The sequence below is a fragment of the Myxocyprinus asiaticus genome, chromosome 46 (genome assembly GCF_019703515.2).
Source record: "Myxocyprinus asiaticus isolate MX2 ecotype Aquarium Trade chromosome 46, UBuf_Myxa_2, whole genome shotgun sequence".
Lineage (NCBI taxonomy): Eukaryota > Metazoa > Chordata > Actinopteri > Cypriniformes > Catostomidae > Myxocyprinus > Myxocyprinus asiaticus.
Window position 1 is genome coordinate 30,309,224 of NC_059389.1, and position 25,856 is coordinate 30,335,079.

At 37.4% G+C, this 25,856-nt stretch overlaps 1 protein-coding gene across 1 annotated transcript in view; it reads left to right on the top strand.

Moving 5' to 3' along the window:
* Positions 1 to 13,752, top strand: part of LOC127435780 (gamma-aminobutyric acid receptor-associated protein-like 2) — a 95,927-nt gene extending 82,175 nt beyond the window's left edge. Inside the window, exon 4 of the mRNA XM_051689477.1 lies at positions 13,187 to 13,752. Within this exon, the coding sequence (XP_051545437.1) occupies positions 13,187 to 13,277 (91 nt within the window). The 3' untranslated portion in view covers positions 13,278 to 13,752. The remainder of the gene's footprint in view (positions 1 to 13,186) is intronic.
* Positions 13,753 to 25,856: the final 12,104 nt, after the last annotated feature.

Below are 25,856 nucleotides of genomic sequence, written 5' to 3' on the forward strand. Positions count from 1 at the left end.
ACACTGCAGCTGCTGTTACTCCTGTTTCTGGATCTTTGGAACCATCTGTATATATCTGAATCTCTGAAGCATATCATTAATTTAAATATTGTTGAACTATTATATTTTTTGGCATCTGTCTGGATTTATCATTTATCAACTCATGCAATAGAAAATCTACTTTTGGCACTGGAAATAACCATGGTGGTTTTTCAGATATGACCACAGTTGGGTATATTTCCGTATTATTTATTCCAACTATTTCTGCCTCCTTATTTGCTTCCCATCCAAAGCTCTTCAGGTTATAAAATTCATACTCCCAACAGTTTTCTAGTATTCTTTTAACCGGATGTATTTCAGTATGTCTTCTAATTGATGTCCAATATTGTCATGTGTATTTTGTTGATTCATGTCTTTTATTTTGAAAAGTTTAGTTCCTGTTCCCTTGTCATGTGATTTCATGTTTTCCCTCCATGTTCATGTGTCATGTTTTCATTGGTTTATTGTTTAATTATCTTGTTATGAGTTCTGTTTGTTCATTGGTTTATGTTCTCCCATGTCTTGTATTTAAGCCCTCATGTTTACCATTATCCTTCGTCAAGTATTGAATGTATGTGGATGTGTTTTGTGCTAGCCAAATCAAGCCAGGTTCTGTCTAAGTCAAGTTTTAAGTCATAGTCAAGTTCATGTTTATGTTTCATGTTTGTAGTTAGGGTAATAGGTTATCACGTTTGTAAATAAACTGCACTTGGGTTCTCTACACTTTGTTTTAGTCATTGCCAGTGCCAGCAACGTTACAAATATGCCATTTTTAGTTTTAATCTATGTTCCAGAGGCATCTCATCTATTTCTACAGGTGCATCTCAATAAATTAGAATGTCGTGGAAAAGTTCATTTATTTCAGTAATTCAACTCAAATTGTGAAACTCGTGTATTAAATAAATTCAGTGAAAGTCTTTGGTTCTTTTAATTGTGATGATTTTGGCTGACATTCAACAAAAACCCACCAATTCACTATCTCAACAAATTAGAATATGGTGACATGCCAATCAGCTAATCAACTCAAAACACCTGCAAAGGTTTCCTGAGCCTTCAAAATGGTCTCTCAGTTTGGTTCACTAGGCTACACAATCATGGGGAAGACTGCTGATATGACAGTTGTCCAGAAGACAATCATTGACACCCTTCACAAGGAGGGTAAGCCACAAACATTCATTGCCAAAGAAGCTGGCTGTTCACAGAGTGCTGTATCCAAGCATGTTAACAGAAAGTTGAGTGGAAGGAAAAAGTGTGGAAGAAAAAGATGCACAACCAACTGAGAGAACCACAGCCTTATGAGGATTGTCAAGCAAAATCGATTCAAGAATTTGGGTGAATTTCACAAGGATTGGACTGAGGCTGGGGTCAAGGCATCAAGAGCCACCACACACAAACGTGTCAAGGAATTTGGCTACAGTTGTCGTATTCCTCTTGTTAAGCCACTCCTGAACCACAGACAACGTCAGAGGCGTCTTACCTGGGCTAAGGAGAAGAAGAACTGGACTGTTGCCCAGTGGTCCAAAGTCCTCTTTTCAGATGAGAGCAAGTTTTGTATTTCATTTGGAAACCAAGGTCCTAGAGTCTGGAGGAAGGGTGGAGAAGCTCATAGCCCAAGTTGCTTGAAGTCCAGTGTTAAGTTTCCACAGTCTGTGATGATTTGGGGTGCAATGTCAACTGCTGGTGTTGGTCCATTGTGTTTTTTGAAAACCAAAGTCACTGCACCCGTTTACGAAGAAATTTTGGAGCACTTCATGCTTCCTTCTGCTGACCAGATTTTTAAAGATGCTGATTTCATTTTCCAGCAGGATTTGGCACCTGCCCACACTGCCAAAAAAAAAGCACCAAAAGTTGGTTAAATGACCATGGTGTTGGTGTGCTTGACTGGCCAGCAAACTCACCAGACCTGAACCCCATAGAGAATCTAAGGGGTATTGTCAAGAGGAAAATGAGAAACAAGAGACCAAAAAATGCAGATGAGCTGAAGGCCACTGTCAAAGAAACCTGGGCTTCCATTACCACCTCAGCAGTGCCACAAACTGATCACCTCCATGCCATGCCGAATTGAGGCAGTAATTAAAGCAAAAGGAGCCCCTACCAAGTATTGAGTACATATACAGTAAATGAACATACTTTCCAGAAGGCCAACAATTCACTAAAAATGTTTTTTTTTTTTTATTGGTCTTATGATGTATTCTAATTTGTTGAGATAGTGAATTGGTGGGTTTTTGTTAACTGTGAGCCAAAATCATCACAATTAAAAGAACCAAAGACTTAAACTACTTCAGTCTGTGTGCACTGAATTTATTTAATACACGAGTTTCACAATTTGAGTTGAATTACTGTAATAAATGAGCTTTTCCACGACATTCTAATTTATTGAGATGCACCTGTACTTGAATAGCAGACACTGGAGAGGATTTAAATGCTCCACAGCATATTCTTAGAGCCTGTGATTGTATGACATTTAGTTTTTGTAAGGTTTTATATGCTGACCCATATACCATGCTCCCATAATCAATCACAGGCCTTATTATTGAACTATATACTTTTTCCAAAGATTGCCGATCCGCACCCCAGTCAATACCTGCCAAACATCTCAATACATTAATTCCTTTCTTTGCTTTATCTACTATTTTTGGAATATGATTCTTATATGTTAATTTAGAATCCATCCATACTCCCAAGAATCTAACAACTGGAGTTCGGACTAAAACTTGATCATACAATTTTATCTTGATTGATGGGAGTCTTCTGTTTTTTTAGAGAAACATATTACCTGGGGTTTTTCCACTGACATCTTAAAAGCTCAATAATTTGCCCATCTTTCAACTTCATTCATTGCCTTCTGCATACTTTCTACCACATATTTTATATTCTGACCTCTTTTCCAGATTGCTCCATCATCAGCATATAATGATTCTCCTATTCCTATATCTATATTATGAAATATATCATTTATCATTATATTAAACAGGATAGGACTACATACACTTCCTTGAGGGGTCCCATTATCAATATTATATATTTTTGATAAAGATGTTCCCACTCTTACTTGTATGGTTCTATTAAATAAGAAATTCCTGATCCAATTATACATTCTCCCTTTAATATTCATTTGATCAATCTTGATTAAAAGCCCCTCCTTCCACATCATATCGTATGCTTTCTTTACATCCAAAAACACTCCCACCAAATCCTCCTTGTTTACCTGAGCTTTTCTTATATCTGTTTCCAGATTTAATATCACGTCCATATTGCTTCTACCTTTTCTAAAACCACTCTGATAATTACTTATTAGACCCTTTAATTCAATGACATAACTCAATCTAGCCATAACCATTCTTTCCATAAGTTTGCATAGATTTGATGTTAAAGCAATAGGTCTATAACTCGTTGGTTGTGACAGGTCCTTTCCTGGTTTTCCTATAGGTATAATTACTACCTGCTTCTATGTTATAGGGAGCTTAACCTGCTTCCATATGTTATTAAAGAGCTGAAGGATTATATTCAATGCTTGATCTGTTAAATGTTTTATCATTTTATGACATATCTCGTCTTTGCCTGGAGAAGTATTTCTTACCCCATGTAGTACCTGCTTCATTTCATATAACGAAAATTCCTCATCCAAGGTACTACCATTGGGAACACTGTCTTTGGAAATATCTGGATTTTCTCTTACTATCTTTTCTCTATTCTTTCTCATGTTTTCTGAAACATTCTGATTGCTATGTATTTTCACAAATGTTTTTGCTAATACTTCAGCCTTATCTTGATTATTTATGATTGGTTTTTTTCCTTGTAATAATACCGGAATATTTATAATAGACTGAATTCCGCCCATCTTCCTTATCATTACCCATAATCCATTTATGTCTGTTTCCTTTCCAATATTTTCACAAAAATCCCTCCAATACCTCTTTTTTACCATCCGGATTGTTTTCCTAACTACTGCTTGATTTCTTTTATACTCAATATAATCTTCATATACCATTGACCTTTTAACTTTTCTTAGTGCTCGATTTCTTTGTTTTATTATCTTGCTACAGTCTTCTATCCACCAAGGGACTGCTTTTTTCCTCCTTTCACCCTTACACCTTTTTCCAATTAATTCAATTGCTATACTGTATCTCTAATAACTTATCTCATTATTTAATTCTTCTACATTTTCTGTATTAATATCTATTCCTAGAAGTCCTACTTCACTTACTTCTTTAAAATGATTCCAATCTACTAATTTAAACTTCCACTTTAAATTCTCTTCTATCTCAATGTCTACTATTTCAATCCCTATTTTACAACTTTTGGGTAGTGATCACTTCCATGAGTACTTTCATCTATCACCTTCCAAACACTTTTACTTGCCAGACTCCTGGAGGTGAGAGTTAAATCAATTGCTGTATTATTTCCATTCAATACATCCAATCTTGTAATACTACCATCATTTAAACATATTAGCTCCAGACTGTCCAACAATTCTTCCACCACATTCCCATTATGATTTGTATTCCTACAACCCCATAGTGAATTATGAGCATTGAAATCTCCACACCACACTACTTTTTGATCTCCTACTCCAGCTACCTTTTCCAACACCTCACTACTTAACCTATTACATGGATTATAGTAATTTATTATTTTAATACTTTGTGCTCCTTCCCATATTAATATAACCACTGAGTCCTATTCTTTATTTACATCTATTATTCTATATCCTGTTTCATTCTTAACAAAGGTTGCGTCCCCTCCACCATTTCCTATATATCTATCTCTTCTTATAGTTGTATAACCTTGTATAATGAAATTTAAATTAGGTTTAAGCCATGTTTCCTGAATACAAATTATGTGTGGTTTATTATCTAAATTATCTATATATTTCTTGAATTCTAATCCATTTGATATTAAGCTTCTTTCATTTCATTGTATTATTAGTAGTCCCATTATGTGCCATCACCTGTTGGCTGAGAATTTTGCATATTTATCTTCTCATTTACTTGCTCCATTAAGATTCCTTCAAAACCCAAATATCTTTCCGCCGCTTTGATTATTATCTTAATCCTCTCCATCCTGCTTTCTGTTTGAGCTGAGCAATTTATTACTTCTGCCATAAATGCAACGAAAGACACTTTATCAATAGTCAATATACTTTTATTCATTTAATCTCCATTCCTACTTACGTTCTCTAGTTTTTCTCCGTATTTTGATGATCCATCCACTTTACTGCTTCCGCATATGTAAGCACATTCATTATCTTGACATTTTGCACTATTGCTGCTTCTTTCCTTACCTGACATCCACCATAACCAGCACTATGGTTCCCACCACAAATTGACATTTAAAGCACCTAATAGGTGGAGGAATATAAGTTCTTACCATATAGCTGATTAATCCCAAAAACACTCTTTCAGGCATTGATTCCTCTTCAAAATGTACCATCACCAAAAAGCTCTTTTTTTTTTTCGCGTTTTTTTTTTTATTATTATTTATTTATTTATTTATTTATTTATTTTTACAAATTTCAACCTTCTTAACTCAATCACTTTTGCTCCCATCAGATTTTTTTTTAATTGTTTCTTATGTCGGAACTCCTGTAATCACTCCTTTCATCCATTTCTTTTCATCTAATATTGAACTTGAAACTTTTTGTCCTGCCAACGATTTCAGTCCTACTGCCATTTTTTGTTGTTTACTATCTTTACAAAATAGTAAAAGATTTCCATTTCTCAGCATTTTCGCACTTTCAATTTTACCTATTGATTCCTTCAATGCCTTTGTTATTTTTATTGGGTTCATTGTACTCATGTTTTCTGATAGAAATTTGATCAATATCTTATACTTGTCTTTTTTCTTTTTCTCCTGTTGTTTTTCTCTGTCGTAGTCCAACCCTGAGTATTTCCTCTTTCCTTTTCCTCCCTTTTCCTCTAACCCAATCCAAGAGCTATTACTACTGCTACCTATTTTCCTATATCCACTCCCTTCGTCTTCCATCTCTTGATCTTCTCCCAATTCTAATTCACTACCCATTATCTCTACTCCAGTCACAACCCTGTGTTGCAAACCCCCGGCTCGGATTGTCTCCCCACTCTTTTACTCGCCTCGCTGACACTGCCAAGCACGCTGTTCCAAACAGGAAGTTACTTCCGCAAAAAACGCTCCCCCGTCTGTCTGATCGCTGTGTGCAAACAAATTCACAACCAAAAGACACTGACTGGAGGAAGGCGTGCAAGATCTAAACAGCTGTTTATTCTGACTGGGCTAGAAACCAAATGTTTCCCACTCAGGACTCTAGTTTGAAGCGTGCAGTGGGAAAACCTTGCTCCCTTCTGCTCGACAAATCTAACTTACTCTACTACCCATCTGTGTTTATACACAATGCTAAGGCACTCTAGTGCCCCTTGCAGTGTGTAGAATTATTGCACCCCAGGAAAGCATGGTAACAGGCTTAAGACTGTTACAAATGAATGAGGCACGGAGACAGAAGTAGATGTGTTACCCTGAAGGGGCCCGTTTATTAACCACAGTGCTTCAAATATAGTGAATTGGTGTGAGTTGGTGTCTGTGATAGGGAAGCTCATTGTCTCCTTTGAGGGTGGTGAGGAGTGAGTGGCTGAAGTAGTAGTGCTGAGTAAAAATGTGCCTTGGTGGTTGAGAAATCAGTTCTGTAGGTATTGAGAAGATGGGGTCCATTTTGTTTAAAAGATCTTGAGTTGAGTTGTCTTTATGGATTCGGTTCATTTTTCCATGTTGAAATGCATAGTTGGCAAATTTAGCCATTGATTTATTGAAAGTTTTGTTCTCTCTTTACAGTTAAGTAATTATTATTATTATTATTATTATTATTATTATTATTATTATTTTGCTAGAGTCAAAGAAATGAAAAGGAATGGTTTGAGATGCTTAGAAATGTTTATTGCAGACAGATCTCCAAGTAGAACTATAATAGGACACAATGGGATGCCGAGCCCAAGAATCTCTGAAAGCCTGCTCATGACCTTCGACCAAAGTGCTGTATTTGTGGACAAAGCCAGAGTGCATGGAAATGGAAGTTAGACAGTAAGAACAGGTGTTACTTTGTGTGTATCCCATTTGGTGACGTTGTAAATTGTGAAATGTGTTCTATGGATAATTTTGTACTGGATCAGTTTAATTTTGGTATTGCAAGTCATAGAATATATGTTATTACAAACTGTTTGCTAATTAATGTTGGGTTGGAGCTGCCAAGTATTTATCTGTGGATGTTGTAATTATACACTGGCAGCCAAAAGTTTGGAATAATGTACAGATTTTGCTCTTATGAAAGAAATTGGTACTTTTATTTACCAAAGTGGCATTCAACTGATCACAATGTATAGTTAGGACATTAATAACATGAAAAATTACTATTACAATTTTAAAAAATTGTTCAGAACTTAAACTACTTCAAAGAGTTCTCATCACAAAATCCTCCATGTGCAGCAATGACAGCTTTGCAGATCCTTGACATTCTAGCTGTCAGTTTGTCCAGATACTCAGGTGACATTTCACCCCACACTTCCTGTAGCACTTGCCATAGATGTGGCGGTCTTGACGGGCACTTCTCACGCACCTTACAGTCTAGATGATCCCACAAAAGCTCAATGGGGTTAAGATCCATAACACTCTTTTCCAATTATCTGTTGTCCAATGTCTGTGTTTATTTGCCCACTCTAACCTTTTCTGTTTCAAAAGTAGCTTTTTCATAATAATATTAATAATATTGATAAAAAAATAAAATAAAAAACAACTAGAGGCTTTTCCAGGCTTTAATAGCTTTCTGTAAAGGAACAGAAGAGTTATATATATAGAACATAATTGTTTTTTGTATCCTATTTGACACATCAGGCTTAAAAGGTCATTATCCTCCTGTGACCAATCAATTCATTTTTTGTTATTTAAGTTTCTCTTAGCCCAAACATGCCACAGTAGTAAATCTTAAGAGTATTAGCAGGGGACTCCATGGGCTTTTCAGAGAGCAAATATTTGTGGCCATGACAACTTTTTCCACTTGGTCTATAAAAATTTATAGAAATGTATGACATTACAATTCAGCACATAAAATACACTATAATATATATATATATATATATATATATATATATATATATATATATATATATATTATTATTATTATTATTATTATTATTATCATAATTTTCTTTTCTTTTTTTTTCACATTTTAGAATAATAGTAAAGTCATCAAAACTATGGAATAACATAAATGGAACTATGGGAATTATGTTGTGACTAAACAAAATCCAAAATAAATCAAAACTGTTTTATATTTTAGCATCTTCAAAGTGGCCACACTTTGCCTAGAATTTGCAGACATGTACTCTTGACATTTTCTCAACCAACTTCTTGAGGTATCACCCTGGGATGCTTTTTAAACAGTACTGAAGGAGTTCCCATCTATGTTGGGCACTTATTGGCTGCTTTTATTATTTGGTCCAAGTCATCAATTTCAAAATCCTTTTTTTTTTTATTATTAAATTTTAGTTTTATAATTAAATAAATTAAGATGTTGGCACAATTACATTTTTGTCTACAAAACTAATTTCAAACATTTAAGCATGCACCTTCAGATCAAAAGATTTTTAAGATCATGAGAAACATTTCAGTCAAGTGTTTCAAAACATTTGACCGGTAGTGTGTGTGTGTATATATACACACACACATATCGATCAGCCACGACATTAAAACCACTGACAGGTGAAGTTAATAACATTTATTATCTCGTTGCAATGGCACCTGAAAAGGGGTGGTATATATTAGGCAGCAAGTGAACAGTCAGTTCTTGAATTTCATGTGTTGGATGTAGGAAAAATGGGCAAGCGTAAGGATCTGAACGACTTTGACAAGGGCCAAATTGTGATGGCAAGATGACTGGGTCTGAGCATCTCCAAAACGGCAGGTGGTTAGTCCCTACCAAAAGTGGTCCAAGTAAGGACAACCAGTGAACCGGCGACAGGGTCATGGTCGCCCAAGGCTCATTGATGCGCGTGGGGAGCGAAGGCTAGCCCGTCTGGTCCAATCCCACAGAAGAGCTACTGTAGAACAAATTGCTGAAAAATGTAATGCTGGCCATGACAGAAAGGTGTCAGAACACACAGTGCATCACAGCTTGCTGCATATGGGGCTGTGTAGCCGCAGACCGGTAAGAGTGCCCATGCTGGCCCCTGGACCATGGAGCAATGGAAGAAAGTGGCCTGGTCTGATGAATCATGTTTTCTTTTAGATCATGTGGACGGCCAGGTGCGTGTGCGTCGTTTACCTGGGGAAGAGATGGCAGCAGGATGCACTATGGGAAGAAGCCAGGCCGGCAGAGGCAGTGTGATGCTCTGGGCAATGTTCTGCTGGGAAACCTTGGGTCCTGGCATTCATGTGGATGTTATTTTGACATGTACCACCTACCTAAAGATTGTTGCAGACCACTTACACACCTTCATGGCAATGGTATTCCCTGATGGCAGTGGCCTATTTCAGCAGGATAATAAGCCCTGCCACACTGCAAAAATTGTTCAGGAATGGTTTGAGGAACATGACAAAGAGTTCAAGGTGTTGCTTGGCATCCAAATTCCCCAGATCTCAATACAATCAATCATATGTGGGATGTGCTGGAAAAATAAGTCCGATCCATGGAGGCCCCACTTCCCAACTTACAGGACTTAACAGTTAAACATCCATCTGGAAACTTATGTCCTGCTGCTGCTGTCCTGAACTGCCTTGAACAGCTATTGCTTTGGTTGTGTCTAGAAGGTAACCTCCCAGCTACCTAAAGTCTCGTGAGAGGCACATGCAACGTTTATTGGGTTTATTTAGAGTCCTACAAATTCCCTACATCTTCCCCTAAGCCTAACCCTAACTTTAACACTACCACTAAATCGAACCCTAAACCTAACCTTAGAAACAGCGAATGAGGTTCTCTCTAGACACAGCCCATTGCTTCCTCAGCCGACACATGCATGGCTGCACACAAAACAGGAGCCTGCTCTTCTTCTCTGTCCTTACGGACATGATGTAAACATGCAAGGATGAATGACGGAAACCTGCGATTTCGCGCCAAATCCGAACTGACAGCTCAAAATCTAAATTATTATTGTAGGCCTACCATAGTGAAACAGGGTAAGATAAGGACAGGGTTTTGAACACTGATTTTTTTTATGTACTCAATAATGGACTTTTGTTAATTATTAACAAAACAAAATTGTACGTAGTGCAGCTTTAAATCAGATTTTCTAATTGATTCATTAAAAGGAAAGTTTGAACTGGTTCACAAAAATGAACTGAATCAACGGTAATGCCATTTTTGCTACTGTAATGCAATTTTTTTTAAATGTACAGTGTAATGCACTGTTTAAACATTTTTTATTATCTTTGCCAAATTAAAAAAACACACACATTAAAATCATTGCAATCCTCATGATGTTGCTTAATTTTATATCACCAGGAAAATCATTGCAAATATACAACAGTTAGTTCCTCGAATCTGATTGGACAAGAGATGTTCCAAGAGTGCTGATGCCTCAGAACAACAGTACTCAAATGCTTTATTGTTTGTATCACTCCACTTGTGTTCGTGGTGTTCTAAACTAAAGTGTAAGAGCAGCGCAAATGTGTAAAAAGCTAGATGTCTCATTTCATTTATTCCTGTGACATTAAAGATTTTGGCCAGTAGGTGTTGACAAAATACCATTTTTGTGTGCTATGAGTGAGTTGAGCTGACATTCTGCCAGTCAGCGAGCGGTTTCTATGAAGTCATCAGCAGTTGCCTCTCACCAAAGTCTTTCTAGCAAGTCAGTCCACTGGCAGCCGTCTTTGGAATGTTCCCGGGAAGCTATCTCCAGTCATGAAAGTGCAGCTCCTATCTGCTGGAATGGGGAAAGACCAAAATCACCAAAACAGTTGTTCAAGATAATGATCAAAGAACATTCACTCACTGAGCACTTTATAAGGAACACCCATACACCTACCTATTCATGCGATTATCTAATCTGCCAATCGTGTGGCAGCTGTGCGATGCATAAAATCACGAAGATACCAGTCAGGAGCTTCAGTTAATGTTCACATCAGAATGGGGAAAAAATGTGATCTCAGTGATTTCAACCATGGCATGATTGTTGGTGCCAGATGGGCTGGTTTGAGTATTTCTGTAACTGCTGATTTTCACACACAACAGTCTCTAAGGTTTACTCAGAATGGTGCCAAAAACTAAAAACCTCCAGTGAGTGGCAGTTCTGTAGACTGAAACACCTTGTTGATAAGAGAGGTCAACAGAAAATGGCCAGACTGGTTAGCTCAGATAACGGTAGCTCAGATAACCACCCTCTACAATTATGGTGAGCAGAATAGCATCTCAGAATGCACAACACATTGAACCTTGAGGGGGATGGGTTACAACAGCAAAAGACCACGTTGGGTTCCACTTCTGTCATCCAAGAACAGAAAGCTGAGGCTGCAGTAGGCACAGGCACCAAAACTGGACATGGCATGATAATGCACCATGTCACAAAGCAAAAGTCATCTCAAACTTGTTTCATGAACATGAAAATGAGTTCACTGTTCTTCAGTGGCCTTCCCAGTCACCAGATCTGAATCCAATAGAACACCTTTGAGATGTGGTAGGATGGGAGTTTCGCAGCATGAATGTGCAGCTGACAAATATGCAGAAGTTTTGTGATGCAATCATGTCAACATGGACCAGACTCTCAAAGGAGTGTTTCCAACATCTTGTAGAATCCTTGCCACAAAGAATTGAGGCCGTTTTGAGAGCAAAGGGAGACCCTACCCAGTATAGGTACAGTGTTCCTAATAAAGTGCTCAGTGAGTGTATTTCAAATCAGCAGTAAAATCTGACAACGCTTGTATCATAAATTGTGCTTCTTTACCTCAGATTAAGCTAAAAAATGAAAATTTCCCGGCTTCTATAGCTAATGTGCATCTTGAATTGTTTGACAGGTAATGTCTGTATTTGAAAGGTGATTGGCTCTTTTACCTGTTAGGCGGGATTCCGCACAGCCACCAGCAACCGAGAAAGAGTAAGGAATACCCCCAATCAGACGGCTTTTTTACACGTAGAAAATAGGAAGTTTTTGACAAAAATGACATTGTCTTCAACAGCTGACATTACAGCTGAGGAATTGAGTTAAACAGCTATAGCTTTACTGTTCATCTCTGTTTTGGAGTTGCAACAGACGCAGATAATCTCACACGCTGAGTTGCGCTCTCTCTCTCTCAAACACACACACACACACACACACACGCATCTCCTTGTTTCTTCCAACTTGTTTGAAACAGCCCAAGCTGTACTTCTGAAGTGACATTTTTGAATTAGTAACAGATGCTTGGGTGCATCTTTTGAACTAGCATTGGCAGATCCTGATCCGTGGCATAAGTGCGTATTTTTGTGACAGTTTTTCCTCATTTTTTTATTGACTTGCTCATTGAACTGTTGTTTATAAGCAATATCAAATTCGCAATTGTGCTGTATGGCCCTAAACCAGCACGGCTGTGATTTCCTACGGCACTCGGCCTGCGACTGAATCACAGCCATGCTGATAAAGTGCCATACAGCACTTTAGCTTGTGTGATATTGTTTTAATATATAGTGAACAGTGTTGGGTGTAATCTGATTACAGAGTAATTAGTTACTGTTATCCAATTGCCTTTTAGTCAAAAAGAAGTGTAACACATTACATATTAAATACTTGTAATCAGATTACAATTACTTATTTTAAATTACATTACTTGGGTTTCACATTTCCTAAAATATTATGTAGAATTCATAATGCATTTCTGTGACAGCTGAAAGGTGTGTGCCCTCTAACGAGTCATTGTAAGGGAGAAATGTGTGGTGCGAGTTTATGACTTGCGTATGTCAGTAAACCAAGGAGGAATTTGTTGCTTGTAAAAACAAAAACTTTTCTGTTAAGTATTTCAGAAAGTAACTTAAGGTAATTTGTAATGTGATTACTTTTCCCATGAAGTAATCAGTAGTGTAATCTGATAAAATTTTTAGATAAGCAAATAGTAACTTTTAATTGATTATTTTATTTTGAGTAATTTACGCATCTCTGATTGTGAATATTCAGTATATTGCATGGCACTTTACCTATACTGTATAAGTGTTGATATATGTTTTGTGTTATTGTTTCAGTCTGACGATGGGACAACTCTACGAGAAAGAAAATGATGAAGATGGCTTTTTGTATGTGGCATATAGCGGTGAGAACACGTTTGGATATTAAGATCTTTGCATCTTCCCACCTGCCCTACACATCACACATCGCTCCCGTTTCTTTTGGACTGGCCCGATTGTTCTGAGGTTGGAAACAGGATGAAAGATTCATTTGTGACATAATCACTCACCTCTAGTGTCACGTATCATATTGTGCTCTGAAATGTTAGAATGTCTACTTTAGTAATCTTTCCCTTTTTTTGTGAATGGTGTTGCAGTATTACTACAGATGCATAATAATGTTGAAACTGAGAATATATAGTAACTTTTAATGTTTTGATTTATATGTATTTTTCCCCTGTAAATTATACATTTAAGATAATTGAAAGGTAAGGTAGCTGGATGACCTAACCAATAAAAACAAACACCAAAACATTTGTTCATCAAGATGATTTACTATGACATACCCAGTATTCATTTCTGAATATTAAAATATAACAAAAGACAAACCACAAAAAAGCACCAAAAGCACATAAATTTTAGATTAAAGTGTTCCAATTTCTGCCTTCAAAAATTAAGATTCTGTTATTATTTACTCACCCTTACATCGTTACAAACCCGTATGACTTCCTTTCTTTTAAAGAACACAATGTTCATGCTGTTTTTTTCATACAACAAAAGTAGATGGTGACAAAAAGCTGTCAAACTCCAAAAAACAAAACAAAAAAAAAACCACCATTAATGTTGTCCTATACAACTTCTGCGCTATATTCCAAGTCTTTTGAAGTAAAATGTTTTGTGAGGAACAGATCAAAATTTAAGTCGTTTATCACTGAAAATCTTCCCCTGCACCATAGCTCTCAAATGATGAGAGAACTTATTTTTGGCTGAACTGTTCCTTTAACAGTCCTATGTTATCAAACAGCACTTGGTATATACATATAAATAAAACAAAGACGGCAAAGTTTACTTTCTTTACCAATAGCAAAAGTAATGACCTTTATGGCCTTGGTAAACATTGATGGTCTCTAAAGAATATGTCCGTTGCCCATTATACATTATATCTCTGGTGTTAATGAAACAGCAGTAGTTCTCACGGACTGCGGCTCCACAGCGAGAAAGCCTGCAGTCGCAGTTGCGTCCAGCAGACTAACTGGGACTGCTTGAAGTCCCAGTACATCCTCAAATCTCCTCCACTTCCAGAAAGAGCAAAGAAACAAACATATGTTCAGACACAACACACACACAAACAACACCTGCACACTGAGGGTGATGCGAAAGAGCGGTCAGAGGTCAACGTGACTTTAAGGACATGCTTGTGGCATTATATTTCTGTTTCAGCATAGTCTAACACTGCAAGTCATCTGCTTGGCTGGCTTTTTTTTTATCAGTCAGCCTGGAAACAAAGTTGTGTTGACTAGGTACCGGTCTGAAACAAAAAAGTCGCTGGATTTGCCAAAGCGTGCCAGGTTCTTTAGGCTACATCAAATATTTGAAAGATATTCAGAGTTTCGTTTGAGGCACGTAGTAGCAATTACAGTATGTAAGGAATAATTGACGACGGACCATTTAATTATTGAAATATAATGCACAATCGAGGTGGTAATGCAGTTGCGACATGAAGTGGAGTGATCGTTACACCTCGGGTGTGCATTATTTTTCAGTAATTCAATGGGCCGGAGTCAATTATTTTATCAAGCCAGTTCTCGCCTCCTCCTTCCCCCTTTTACCCTTACACTCGGCATGCATTTTTGAAACCTGAAGCTCTTATTAACTCAACACAGTGTCTAAAAATGTGCCAGTCCTCCGTGAGACACTGAAGAAACAGCGAGACGCGTGCAGCAGGTATGGATGTTCGTCCAGCGTGTTTACACAGGAAAACAATGGCAAAACAGAGCAGACGCAGGCAAAAACATGTTTGGTGTGAACAGCCCCTAACTCATCCATTTGCGTGTATCTGTGAGTGAGAGCATGTGTGTGAAACAATTTCGGACGGCCTATATATTTTTTCATAAATTACAAACACGTACCCTACTTAAAAAAAAACACAGCTGTCCCGACCCCAGTGGCTTCTAACGTTGTAGAATATTTTTATCAAGTTGAGTAATTAATCAAGTATAATCAATGTTAATTTAGCCATTTTATTCTACAATTATTTCTGATGGTCAAGCATGAATCTTAGTGTGTGTGGAGAAGCCTGTGTAGGAAAGGAATGTGCTCACATATAGTAAACTGCTCTCATGACTGCTGAGAAAATATGTTGAGGTTCCTCCACAGGTGTCTCCTGTCCACTTCTTAAATAAATGGACTGGAGTCAAAGAGTAGGATGAAGGATAATGGTGACATGTATGGAATGTTTTGGCCACTCCTTGGTAGATGATATGTATTTAAGCGGGTGCAAACCATTTGCTGGAGTTGTTGTGCTTGGAACAACTCGGCTTTTTTGTCTCTGATAATAAAGTCAAAACCCCAAGACTTCAAGAGTGATGTTTCACAGAGGTGGCAGAAGCCACAACACATTGGCGACGAGGATGGAATTGGAAGGAGCAGAAGGGTGAAAAATCACCATGGGCTGGCTTGAGGCAACACAAATAGGTGGCCACCTAAGGTAAGCATTGTTGCTTATTATTAATTTGTGTTGCTTGCCAGAGTTGCCCGTGGTGGTAAGGACACTCGAAAAGCTTCTCCAAAATTAAAGAGCAAAAGAATAGAAAGGTTTTGATTCCAGAAGAAATAATTGCATGCAATGATCTGTTTTTTTTTTTTTTTTAAACTGTTGGATAACAGTAAATGAAAGCAGATAAAGTTTTTAAAAAAAAAACGAGTAGGCATGAATCGCAGTTTTTGACCAGGTAGGCAAATCCTGCAATTATCTGTTTTTACTGTTAAAGGGGACTAGATGGATAACAGTAAATGAAAGCAGATAAAGTTTATAGAAGCCGGGTAGGCATGAATCACAGGTTTTTGACCGGGTAGGCAGAAAATCCAGTAGGTCACCTGAGAAAGGTGGTAGAATAGCTGCGTTTTAGAATTATAGTATTTTTTGAGAGCTCTGTGTTTATAAAGGCCTTGTGTTTGTAAAAAGTGTGAAAGTTTCTGTGTCTGTGAGAGTGTTTGTGTCTGTGTTTGAAAGTGTGTGAAGTGTGACTGAAAATTGCGTATGGAAGTGTATGACTGAGTACAAGTATGAGCCCAGTAGAGGGACTGGAATGTATGATGCGTCCTTAAAATAAAAGGAACACAATGTGTATGTTATATGAGCCCTATAAATAAGGGGACAAGTGTGGATTTGAGTGTAATATGAGCCCTAAAAATAAAATACAAAATTAAAGGATACGATGAATGGAATAAATGTTGCCTAATAAAGAAGGTTTGCCTTTTATACACTACCGGTCAAAAGTTTTGAAACACTTATTCTTTATTATAAATTGTTTTCTTCACATTTTAGAATAAAAGTCATCAAAACTATGGAATAACATAAATGGAACTATGGGAATTATGTTGTGACTAAACAAAATCCAAAATAAATCAAAACTGTGTTATATTTTAGCATCTTCAAAGTAGTCGCCTAGAATTTGCAGAAATGTACTCTTGACATTTTCTCAACTAACTTCTTGAGGTATCACCCTGGGATGCTATTTAAACAATATTGAAGGAATTCCCATCTATGTTGGGCACTTATTGGCTGCTTTTCTTTATTATTTGGTCCAAGTCATCAATTTCAAAAACTTTTTTTTTTATTTTTTTTTTATACAATTTTAGTTTTATAATGAAATAAATTAATATGGTGGCACAAATATATTTTTGTATACAAAACTAATTTCAAGCATTTAAGCATACGCCTTCAGATCAAAAGATTTTTAAGATCATGCGAAACATTTCAGTCAAGTGTTTCAAAACTTTTGGCCGGTAGTGTATGTTGAATGGATGTTGGGAAATTCCTTTGTTAACACAGAGAAAACTAAAAACGTTCTGAGATATTGACTTTGTAGGTTATTTGGTCATTCTTCAAATTGTAGAATTTGTGATCCAGATAGAAAGACTCAGCCTTTGCTGCGTAATTACTGAGGAGTGATGTGCAATTTACAGCATGGAAAATCTATTTAGGCCTATTTTTAACCTTCCATCAATATATGAGGCAGAAGAGATCTGATTATTAGAGGCAAAAAGGGCACTTAAAAATTATTCTGGTTGTATTGTGGAGTTAAAACCAATGAATATATGGAAGAGTAAATATAATACAGTATAAACTGACAATAGGAAAAATAAAAAAAATGGTGAGACAACACAACTGTAAAACAAAATGAAAGCAAAAAATTAACTCTTAGCTGGCGGACTAAATTTAGTCTTGGGCTGTTCTTTTCATGCCATGAAGGAAGCCTGAAGTAAAATTAACTAAACTTAGAAAGAGCAGCTGTTGTTGGACATGTGCAAGTTCATAAATCCTAAACTAGATTGTAGCATAGAAATTTACTTGACTTCATACAGATAATTTATACATAAAAGTTGTATAACAGTGCTTAGAGTTAAAGTTCATATCACAGTGACAAAGAAGAATATTACAATTATAAAGAACTATAAAGTGATTGAATTCCATTTGGGAAATCACATTATCTGGACAAACAATAAAATTTGAGTCCAGTGTATTGCATTAAACTAAAGTCAACTAAGTAACTGGATTTTAAACAAAGGTTGTATTTAAGATAAGTGTTGTTATATTGCATAAGGTATAATTATGGCAAACACTCCAGTGGAAATACTAAAATCTAGAAATCCACTGTGTAAATAATTGATTAATATAATCTCAAAGAAATGAGAAAGTGAAATAAATAAATAATAAAGGGACTTGTATGAATGTTGTGTATTGAAGAGTGAAGGTGAAATAAGTATATTGTATATAAGTATATTTCAGTATATTGGCTTCGCAGATTATTGTAGTAGGAACTAAATTAAAATAGTAAATATACGTTTATTCTCTAAATTCAATGATTAATCTAAATGAATGGTGATAAAATAATTTGCCAACATATGCCAAATAAAAATAACAGTGTAAGAAATAAACTCAACTTATCTAAGAAAAAGCTGCTGTTATTGTTGTTTGGCACTATTTGGATACAGAGTGATCCTAAATTGACAACATATAGGAAAATTTGTACATGTATATGGTATAATAATTATTACAATTAAAGTGCATGTTAAAGGAGAGGATATGGAAAATTGGTTTATAAATAAATAAAAATAATTGAATTTCTTTTGGAAGATCATATTATTCGAACAAATAAAAATTATTAAAAAAATTGATACATTGATTCATTTTTCCTAATTAGGATTAAAATATCCATTGTGTAGAGAACTTATAGATAAGCTCTCAAGCAAATGGCAAAAGTGAACCAAGATATGATGACAAAAGGGCCTAAGGAAGGGACATTTGATGTAGCGTTGTGCGAGGAAATCGAAACTTTGATAAAAAAAATTATAAAACTAAAGATAAGAGTACAATATAAAAAGAGAGAAACAAAAAGGGCAAGTAAGAAGAGAAAAAGAGGAGATTGAAGCAGAAGCGCAAGTAATAGTAACACAAATAAATAGGGACATTAGAGAAACAGAAAAATTAATACAAGACACAGATAAGTTGGTGAGAAATAGAAGTAGATTATTGGATAGTAGGGAGAGAGAAAGTGAAGAGGAGTCACTATTCAAAAAGGAAGGAGAAAATTATCTGAAAAATATAAGAAGGTGGGCACAGGGAAGAGAAAAAGGCTACAAACTAAAAACAAAAGTGCAACCATACAAATCAGAATCCTGTTAATTTGTTAGGGAGAGATGCATTATGTAAATTGGGAATGTTTTTGGGATTTGCAATAATGCTAGGAGGGCTATCGTTTGTTGTGTACTTCCTTTATGGAGGTCACTAGTTATCAAAGCCACGGTTAAGCAAATGGAAATGTAAGATGTCAAGAAAATGGGAAAGAGAAATTAAAAAGAAAGGTGAAACTGACGAATAAGCGAAGGAAAAAAGACTGAAAATGATGTGGGCTATTATCTGATTGGCCCTCCCACTCTCATGACTGCTGGTAATCAATACTGATTTGATATTTCAAATGTGGATACAAATTTCTCTGGATAAGTTGATTTCAGTCTTATGTGAATAACCAGAATGCCATCAATGGGTTCAAGACCCATGTCTAAATTGTTCTGAGGGTCTAAATTTAAATCCAGCTTCTAACCGCTGATTCATTTACGTGAAGGTTAAATATTACAAACTTGATGGCAAAGTTAGAGTTACCTATTGGATTGGTTACCCCCCAAATTTTCCAGAGAGTACCCTCACTTTAATAAACAAAAAAAAAGGTTAGTGGGTGCTGCAGGGAGTTGATTGAGTGTCTTTTTCTAGTAAACTGTTTCTGTTTTGAGATTAATCCATGAAAGTATCACTTTAGAGGCATTGGTTTTGCTATTTAACTGAATCATTTGTCAAGAAATGCTGAGAAGTATAAAAGAATAATAACTGAAAAATCTTATTGTTAAATAATGCTGAAACATTAGAATATAAAAAAAGAGACATGAAAAATTAAAAGGACGTAGTGTATGATATTGATCAAATATTTCAAAACACAAGAGATTTGTCTGAATTTCCATTGTGCCACTTTACTACTTTATTTTGTTTAACATTTTATTACTTTTCTGTTTGTTTAAAGGGTGATTTGTGTTGCTTCATTAGATAGAATGAAAGTTCCTTCTGAGAAAGAGTAAGAAAAGGGAGAAAGTAATCATAAGAGAGTTAATTGACTTAAAAAAAAAAGATGGGGTTTATATTAGTAATAAGATGACAGGACTACAAGATAGATGTTCTCACTATATTCACTGTTGAAGAATAACTTAAATGTATTATTGTGAGATTCTAAAATGAAAAAGAAGGAATAGCTGTAACAAGATTAGAAACAGTGTGAAGGAGTGGAATGTCCTCCTCTGAATTCCTCCCATGCCCTACTCTTTCTCTCTCTCACTCTAAGTATAAGTTTTTGAAGTGTGCTAAAGGCACATCTATAAATTGTTTTATTTTCTTTTGATTTGATTTTATTGTACATGGAAAATGATCTGATTTGACAATAATATTAGTTACAGTGATATGAAGGAGAGGTTCAAACAGCTTTCCTTATTATAATTAAAGATTTTGTATATTCAGAGGGCAATCTAATGTTAAGGGTTTATACTAAAGACAAGAGATTCAGTTGAAAGTTGATCTGACACACTTAATGTAGGTTCAAAAACAATCTAGAGACTATTATTGAATTAAGGTGATGTTTTTCAATTAAGCTTCCTAGAAGTTTGACAAAGGCTACCCTTTAATTTGTTTTGTTCTGATGTTAGTCCCCACCATGATACATGGTCTTTTGTGACATTTGCTAAAGTAGCAGAAATACAACCTGAATGGAAATTAATGATCTGTAAATGAGTTCAATTGTAGCGTTTTACTTTTAATTTGGACAATTTTAATAGATTGTTACATTTTGAATAATGCTTTTTGAATTTAACCATGTTTTTAATTGTCTCCATATTTAAGCAGTTGTAGATGGCTGTGACGGTTCTCAGGTGATACTCCCTGAAACAAAAGAAAATATCTGTTTACTGATACAAAATTGTTAAGGATTGGCTAATAGGACTGAGCAGTATCGAGACCAGTGGCAAGAGGTGATGACCCAATGATGGGTAAGACTCTCCAATGGCAAGAAGGGAGGCAGGGCATCACTGCCCTTGTTAGCCTTCCCAAGAATGGGTGAGATGGGTTTAAGGAAGTGGATGGATGCTTTTAGGTTGGAAGCATCAAAAGGGAGGTCTAGGAGAAACCTGCCCGAAAATTGTGAGTTCCACTCAACCCGGCTGCATTTTAATAACCGCTTTACTAAAACAACCTATCACAGTGTTAAATAACAAGCATTCTGTCACTGTGCCATCAGGGGATCATACCCTGTGTAGAAGATTATTTATAGATTGGTTTTAGGCGTAAAGTTTTGAAAACCGTTGCAGACAAAGGAGTGCCTGACTTATTGAAGTAATATTAAACAAACCTGGAAATGTCTGTATGATGAAAAATTAAGACTGAAAAAGGATTTATTACTTTTACTTATGCTTTTATTGAACTCATGTACATTTTAATATTAATGAAGAATGGAAAAAGAAAACATGGTGGTGACTAAAGTTTAACATTTCTTGTGTTGTTTGTTTAAAACAATTTAAATAGAATTCTTTAAGAAATGGGGTGCACGATTGGCTAAAATTAATATAATGATTAGAATAACAATCCTTGTGGGAGGAATAATATTCTGTTGTGTGTTACCATTGGTAAAATCATTTTTTATCCGTGCAACAGTGAAGCAGATGACAATGATCAATGTGAACGGTCCAATGCAATGACACCTACTCTGGATGGACAGAAATACCAGATTGGGAGGAAATGGATTCCTCCAATGAAGATATGCATGAGGAGATGAATAATGAGCCATACCCTGGGTGTAAGTGCTAGCCTAACCTCTCCCCAAAGGGTGACCCTCTACGATGCACAAAGTATCTGGGTTGAAGATATCTACACTACAAAAAAGAACTCTTAATATTATGATGAATATTTTGTTTTTGATATATTCTACATAACTGTGACAACCAAAGACAAGGCTGAACCAGTGCTTACAGTATAACATGCATATATATAGGTTTCATTTATTGAATGAAGGAATAATGAGACAGAAACTTTTACTACATTCTTAAAGAAACTTGGATGAGACATTTGACTCAGAAATCTCCACCGGAGTGCGGTTGCATAATCACTCATTGGTACAGCGTGTGTGACTTAACTCACTAGAGAGCATTGCTGAGGAGACTGAATTATGAAACTGCACTCTGAATAAGGACAGTGAAGGTGGGACTTATGTAAGTCCCAGAGGGGGGATATGTAGAATATATTTATCAAGTTGAGTATAAATTAATCAAGTATAATCAATGTTAATAGAGCTATTTTATTCTACAATTATTTCTGATGGTCAAGCATGAATCTTAGTGTGTGTGTAGAAGCCTGTGTAGGAAAGGAATGTGCTCACATATAGTAAACTGCTCTTATGACTGCTGACTGATGTTGAGGTTCCTCCACAGGTGTCTCCTGTCCACTTCTTAAAATAAACAGACTGGAGTCAAAGAATAGGATGATGGCTAATGGTGACATGTATGGAATGTTTTGGCCACTCCTTGGTAGATGATATGTATTTAAGCGGGTGCAAACCATTTTGCTGGAGTTGTTGTGCTTGGAGCAACTCTGCTTTTTTGTCTCTGATAATAAAGTCAAAACCCCAAGACTTCAAGAGTGATGTTTCACAGAGGTGGCAGAAGCCACAACAACGTGAACCGCTCCAAGAGCGCTGAAAACAGCAGATTTGCGCGTGTACCCAGAACAACATGTCACACCTCAAGCATTTTTTGCGGAGCTTTCCTACCGGGGTGGGGGCCCCCCGACGTCCAGGGCCTCATGCAATTGTGTGGTTTGCGTGGTGGTTAAAACCGCTACTGAACGCAACACCGTCCATCATTTGTCCCAGTTTTGATAAATAATCAAAATTTGATTTTTTTCCTACAAACATTTCTAAAAACGCCCAAGTGTATTCTAAAGGAATTTAAAGACAGCGACTGAGTGACTCTGTCAGAGTGGATCCTCATTTTCATCTCACAATAATGGTAAGATCCAATTCTTCTTTGATTTATGATTATTAGTACACCTAAATTGCTGTCATTAAATAATAGTTTATTTAGAATTGAACCTTTGCTAGAGGTTAATTAAAATACACACATTTAATATGCACATAGTTTTGCCGGTATTTATCTAAGACTAAATGTTAGCTCACTATCAAACTGTTGTAATGTTTTTTCATGAATGCAATGCAGAAAAAAATATTTTATCCATCTATTTGCTGTGCCTGTGATGAGGGGGCCCTCACTCAATATCTTTAAATATGCAAGCCATGCTGATAAATGATAGTGATAACAGAGAAAACAATATGATGATTTACTTTATAAATGAGCTACATCTTATTAATAGCTCTACCATACACAATGAATCCCAGCCACGGTGACGATGATTAAAATTAAAAAAATGATAGTCTATTAATAAGCCTATTATTAACATCCTGCTCTCATTAAAATACCAAAATGATAAATATATAAAATTATTCTGTGAATTTTTGGTAGGGATTCCCATAAGGATTTTTGGGAAGTCATACGTGTGACCCCCAATGAGCTGTAACATAATTCGAACAATGCTTTCGACTCATGTGTCGACTAACATGCTCTTCGGTACTAGTACTGTGGTCCTTTGCACCACAAGTGCAACACTTTATATACATAAAATATACACTACATAAATTTGCTTAGTAAAACAGAATTTTAATATTAAATTGTCCATAATATTCTTATTATGGCATAACCGATAAAGCAATAATATATTCACAATACAGCATAGCCTTATTGCTTAAATAACATTTAACATGAGGGGGCCTGGGTAGCTCAGCAAGTAAAGACGCAAGTTCGAATCCAGAGTGTGCTGAGTGAATCCAGTCAAGCTTCCTAAGCAACCAATTGGCCCGGTTGCTAGGGTGGGTAGAGTCACGTTGGGTTAACCTCCTCGTGGTAACTATAATGTGGTTCTCGTTCTCGGTGGGGTGTGTGGTGAGTTGTGCGTGGATGCCGCGGAGAATAGCGTGAAGCCTCCACGCACGCTATATCTCCGCGGTAACGTGCTCAACAAGCCACGTGATAAGATGCGCGGATTGACTGTCTCAGATGCTGAGTCAACTGAGATTCATCCTCTGCCACCCGGAATGAGGCAAGTCACTACGCCACCACGAGGACTTAGAGCGCATTGGGAATTGGGCATTCCAAATTGGGGAGAAAAGGGGAGGAAAAACAAAAACTAACATTTGAGACACAAAGCAGTAGTTTGACTAACAGGGTGTTTGACTGGTGAAGAAAATAAAAGAAACACCCGGTTTTACCATCCATTTCCCCTTCTCATTTCCAGAACAGAACAAGGCAGAATCCTGACAACTCACAGCCCTGTACAACTGTTCTGTCAGATACCTTAACATGAATGACATCCTGGTTACTTGCGTAACCTCCGTTCCCTGATGGAGGGAAGGAGACGTTGTGTCGATGTAGTGACACTAGGGGTCACTCTTGGGAGCCCGAAACACCTCTGGTCTTTGAAAAAAGGCCAATGAAAATTGGCGAGTGGTATTTGCATACCACTTCCCCAAACATACGGGTATAAAAGGAGCTGGTATGCATCCACTCATTCAGGTTTTGTGCTGAGGAGCCGAGACAAGGTCCCGGCCATTTCAGCGGGTAGTCCAGGGTTGTGGCAGGAGGGACACAACGTCTTGTTCACTCCATCAGGGAACAGAGGTTACGCAAGTAACCAGGACGTTCCCTATCTGTCACTCACTCGACATTGTGTCAATGTAGTTACACTAGGGGTCCCTATACGAAACGCCACAACAGGCTGAACTGTGTTACGTGAACTAGCGGTGTGTGACGGGCAGACCACTGTGTGCCTCGTAGCCAGCGCACCAGGCCGACATGTAACCTCCCCAAACGCTGTTATGAGTGTCAAACGGCCCTTCGGGTACAAGTCGACTGCCCAAAAGACAGGCTAGCCCAGTCGTGGCCTCTTATCCTCTCTTTTTTTTCTCTCCCCTAAAAAAGAGTGAAATTTGTTAACCGACTGGGGCCACCAGGTCTATATCGGGGGGGTGTCACTCCCAAGGGGAAGCCACCGCAGAGACCACACCCCGCCCGGGGGGGGGGGGGGGGTATTTTGATTGGAAATACGTCACATGGTCTTGCCGAGCTTTGTCGGAAGTATGTCATGTGGAGAAGTCCCATGGTAGGTCCTACCCTACGGGGGAGGAGTTTCTACAAACATGGTGACTGGGGCAGAGGGGCCTCTGCCCAAGGAAGGGAAACGAATTAGCGGAAGATATACGTCGCATGGGGTTACCTATGGGGAACCAACACATGCGGAGCACCTACCCCAGTACAGGGCTTAGTTAGCACATGTACTGAGCCGGCAGCGAGTTTCTCCACAAACTCATCTGCCACAGGGCTTGGAGGAAGTCATCCAGGGAACACATTTGGTGAACATTACTTACCTGCTTGTGCCTGCCACTACACGGGATGAAACAGGTTCCACCCGGAGATTGTAGAACCTCGCAAAGGTGTTGGGTGTTGCCCAGCATGCTGCTTTGCAAATGTCTGTTAGAGAGGTGCCACTGGTCAAGGCCCAGGAAGCCGCCACACTCCTGGTAGAATGGGCTCGTAGCCCTGCCTGGGGCGACACGTCCTGAGCATGGTATGCCATTGCTATGACGTCAATGACCCAGTGGGTGATCCTCTGCTTGGAGACAGCGCTTCCTTTCCGCTGTCCACCAAAGCAGACAAAGAGCTGCTCAGAGACTCTAAAGCTCTGCGTGCGATCCAAATAGATGCGTAAAGCGCGCACCGGACACAGCAACATCAGCCTGTGACTGGGCAACCGTACCCAAGGGGGGGAGCCCAGCTGAGGCTTCCGCATCCGAATGGATGAGCCCGCTCTCCGATGCTGCGTTCGAGA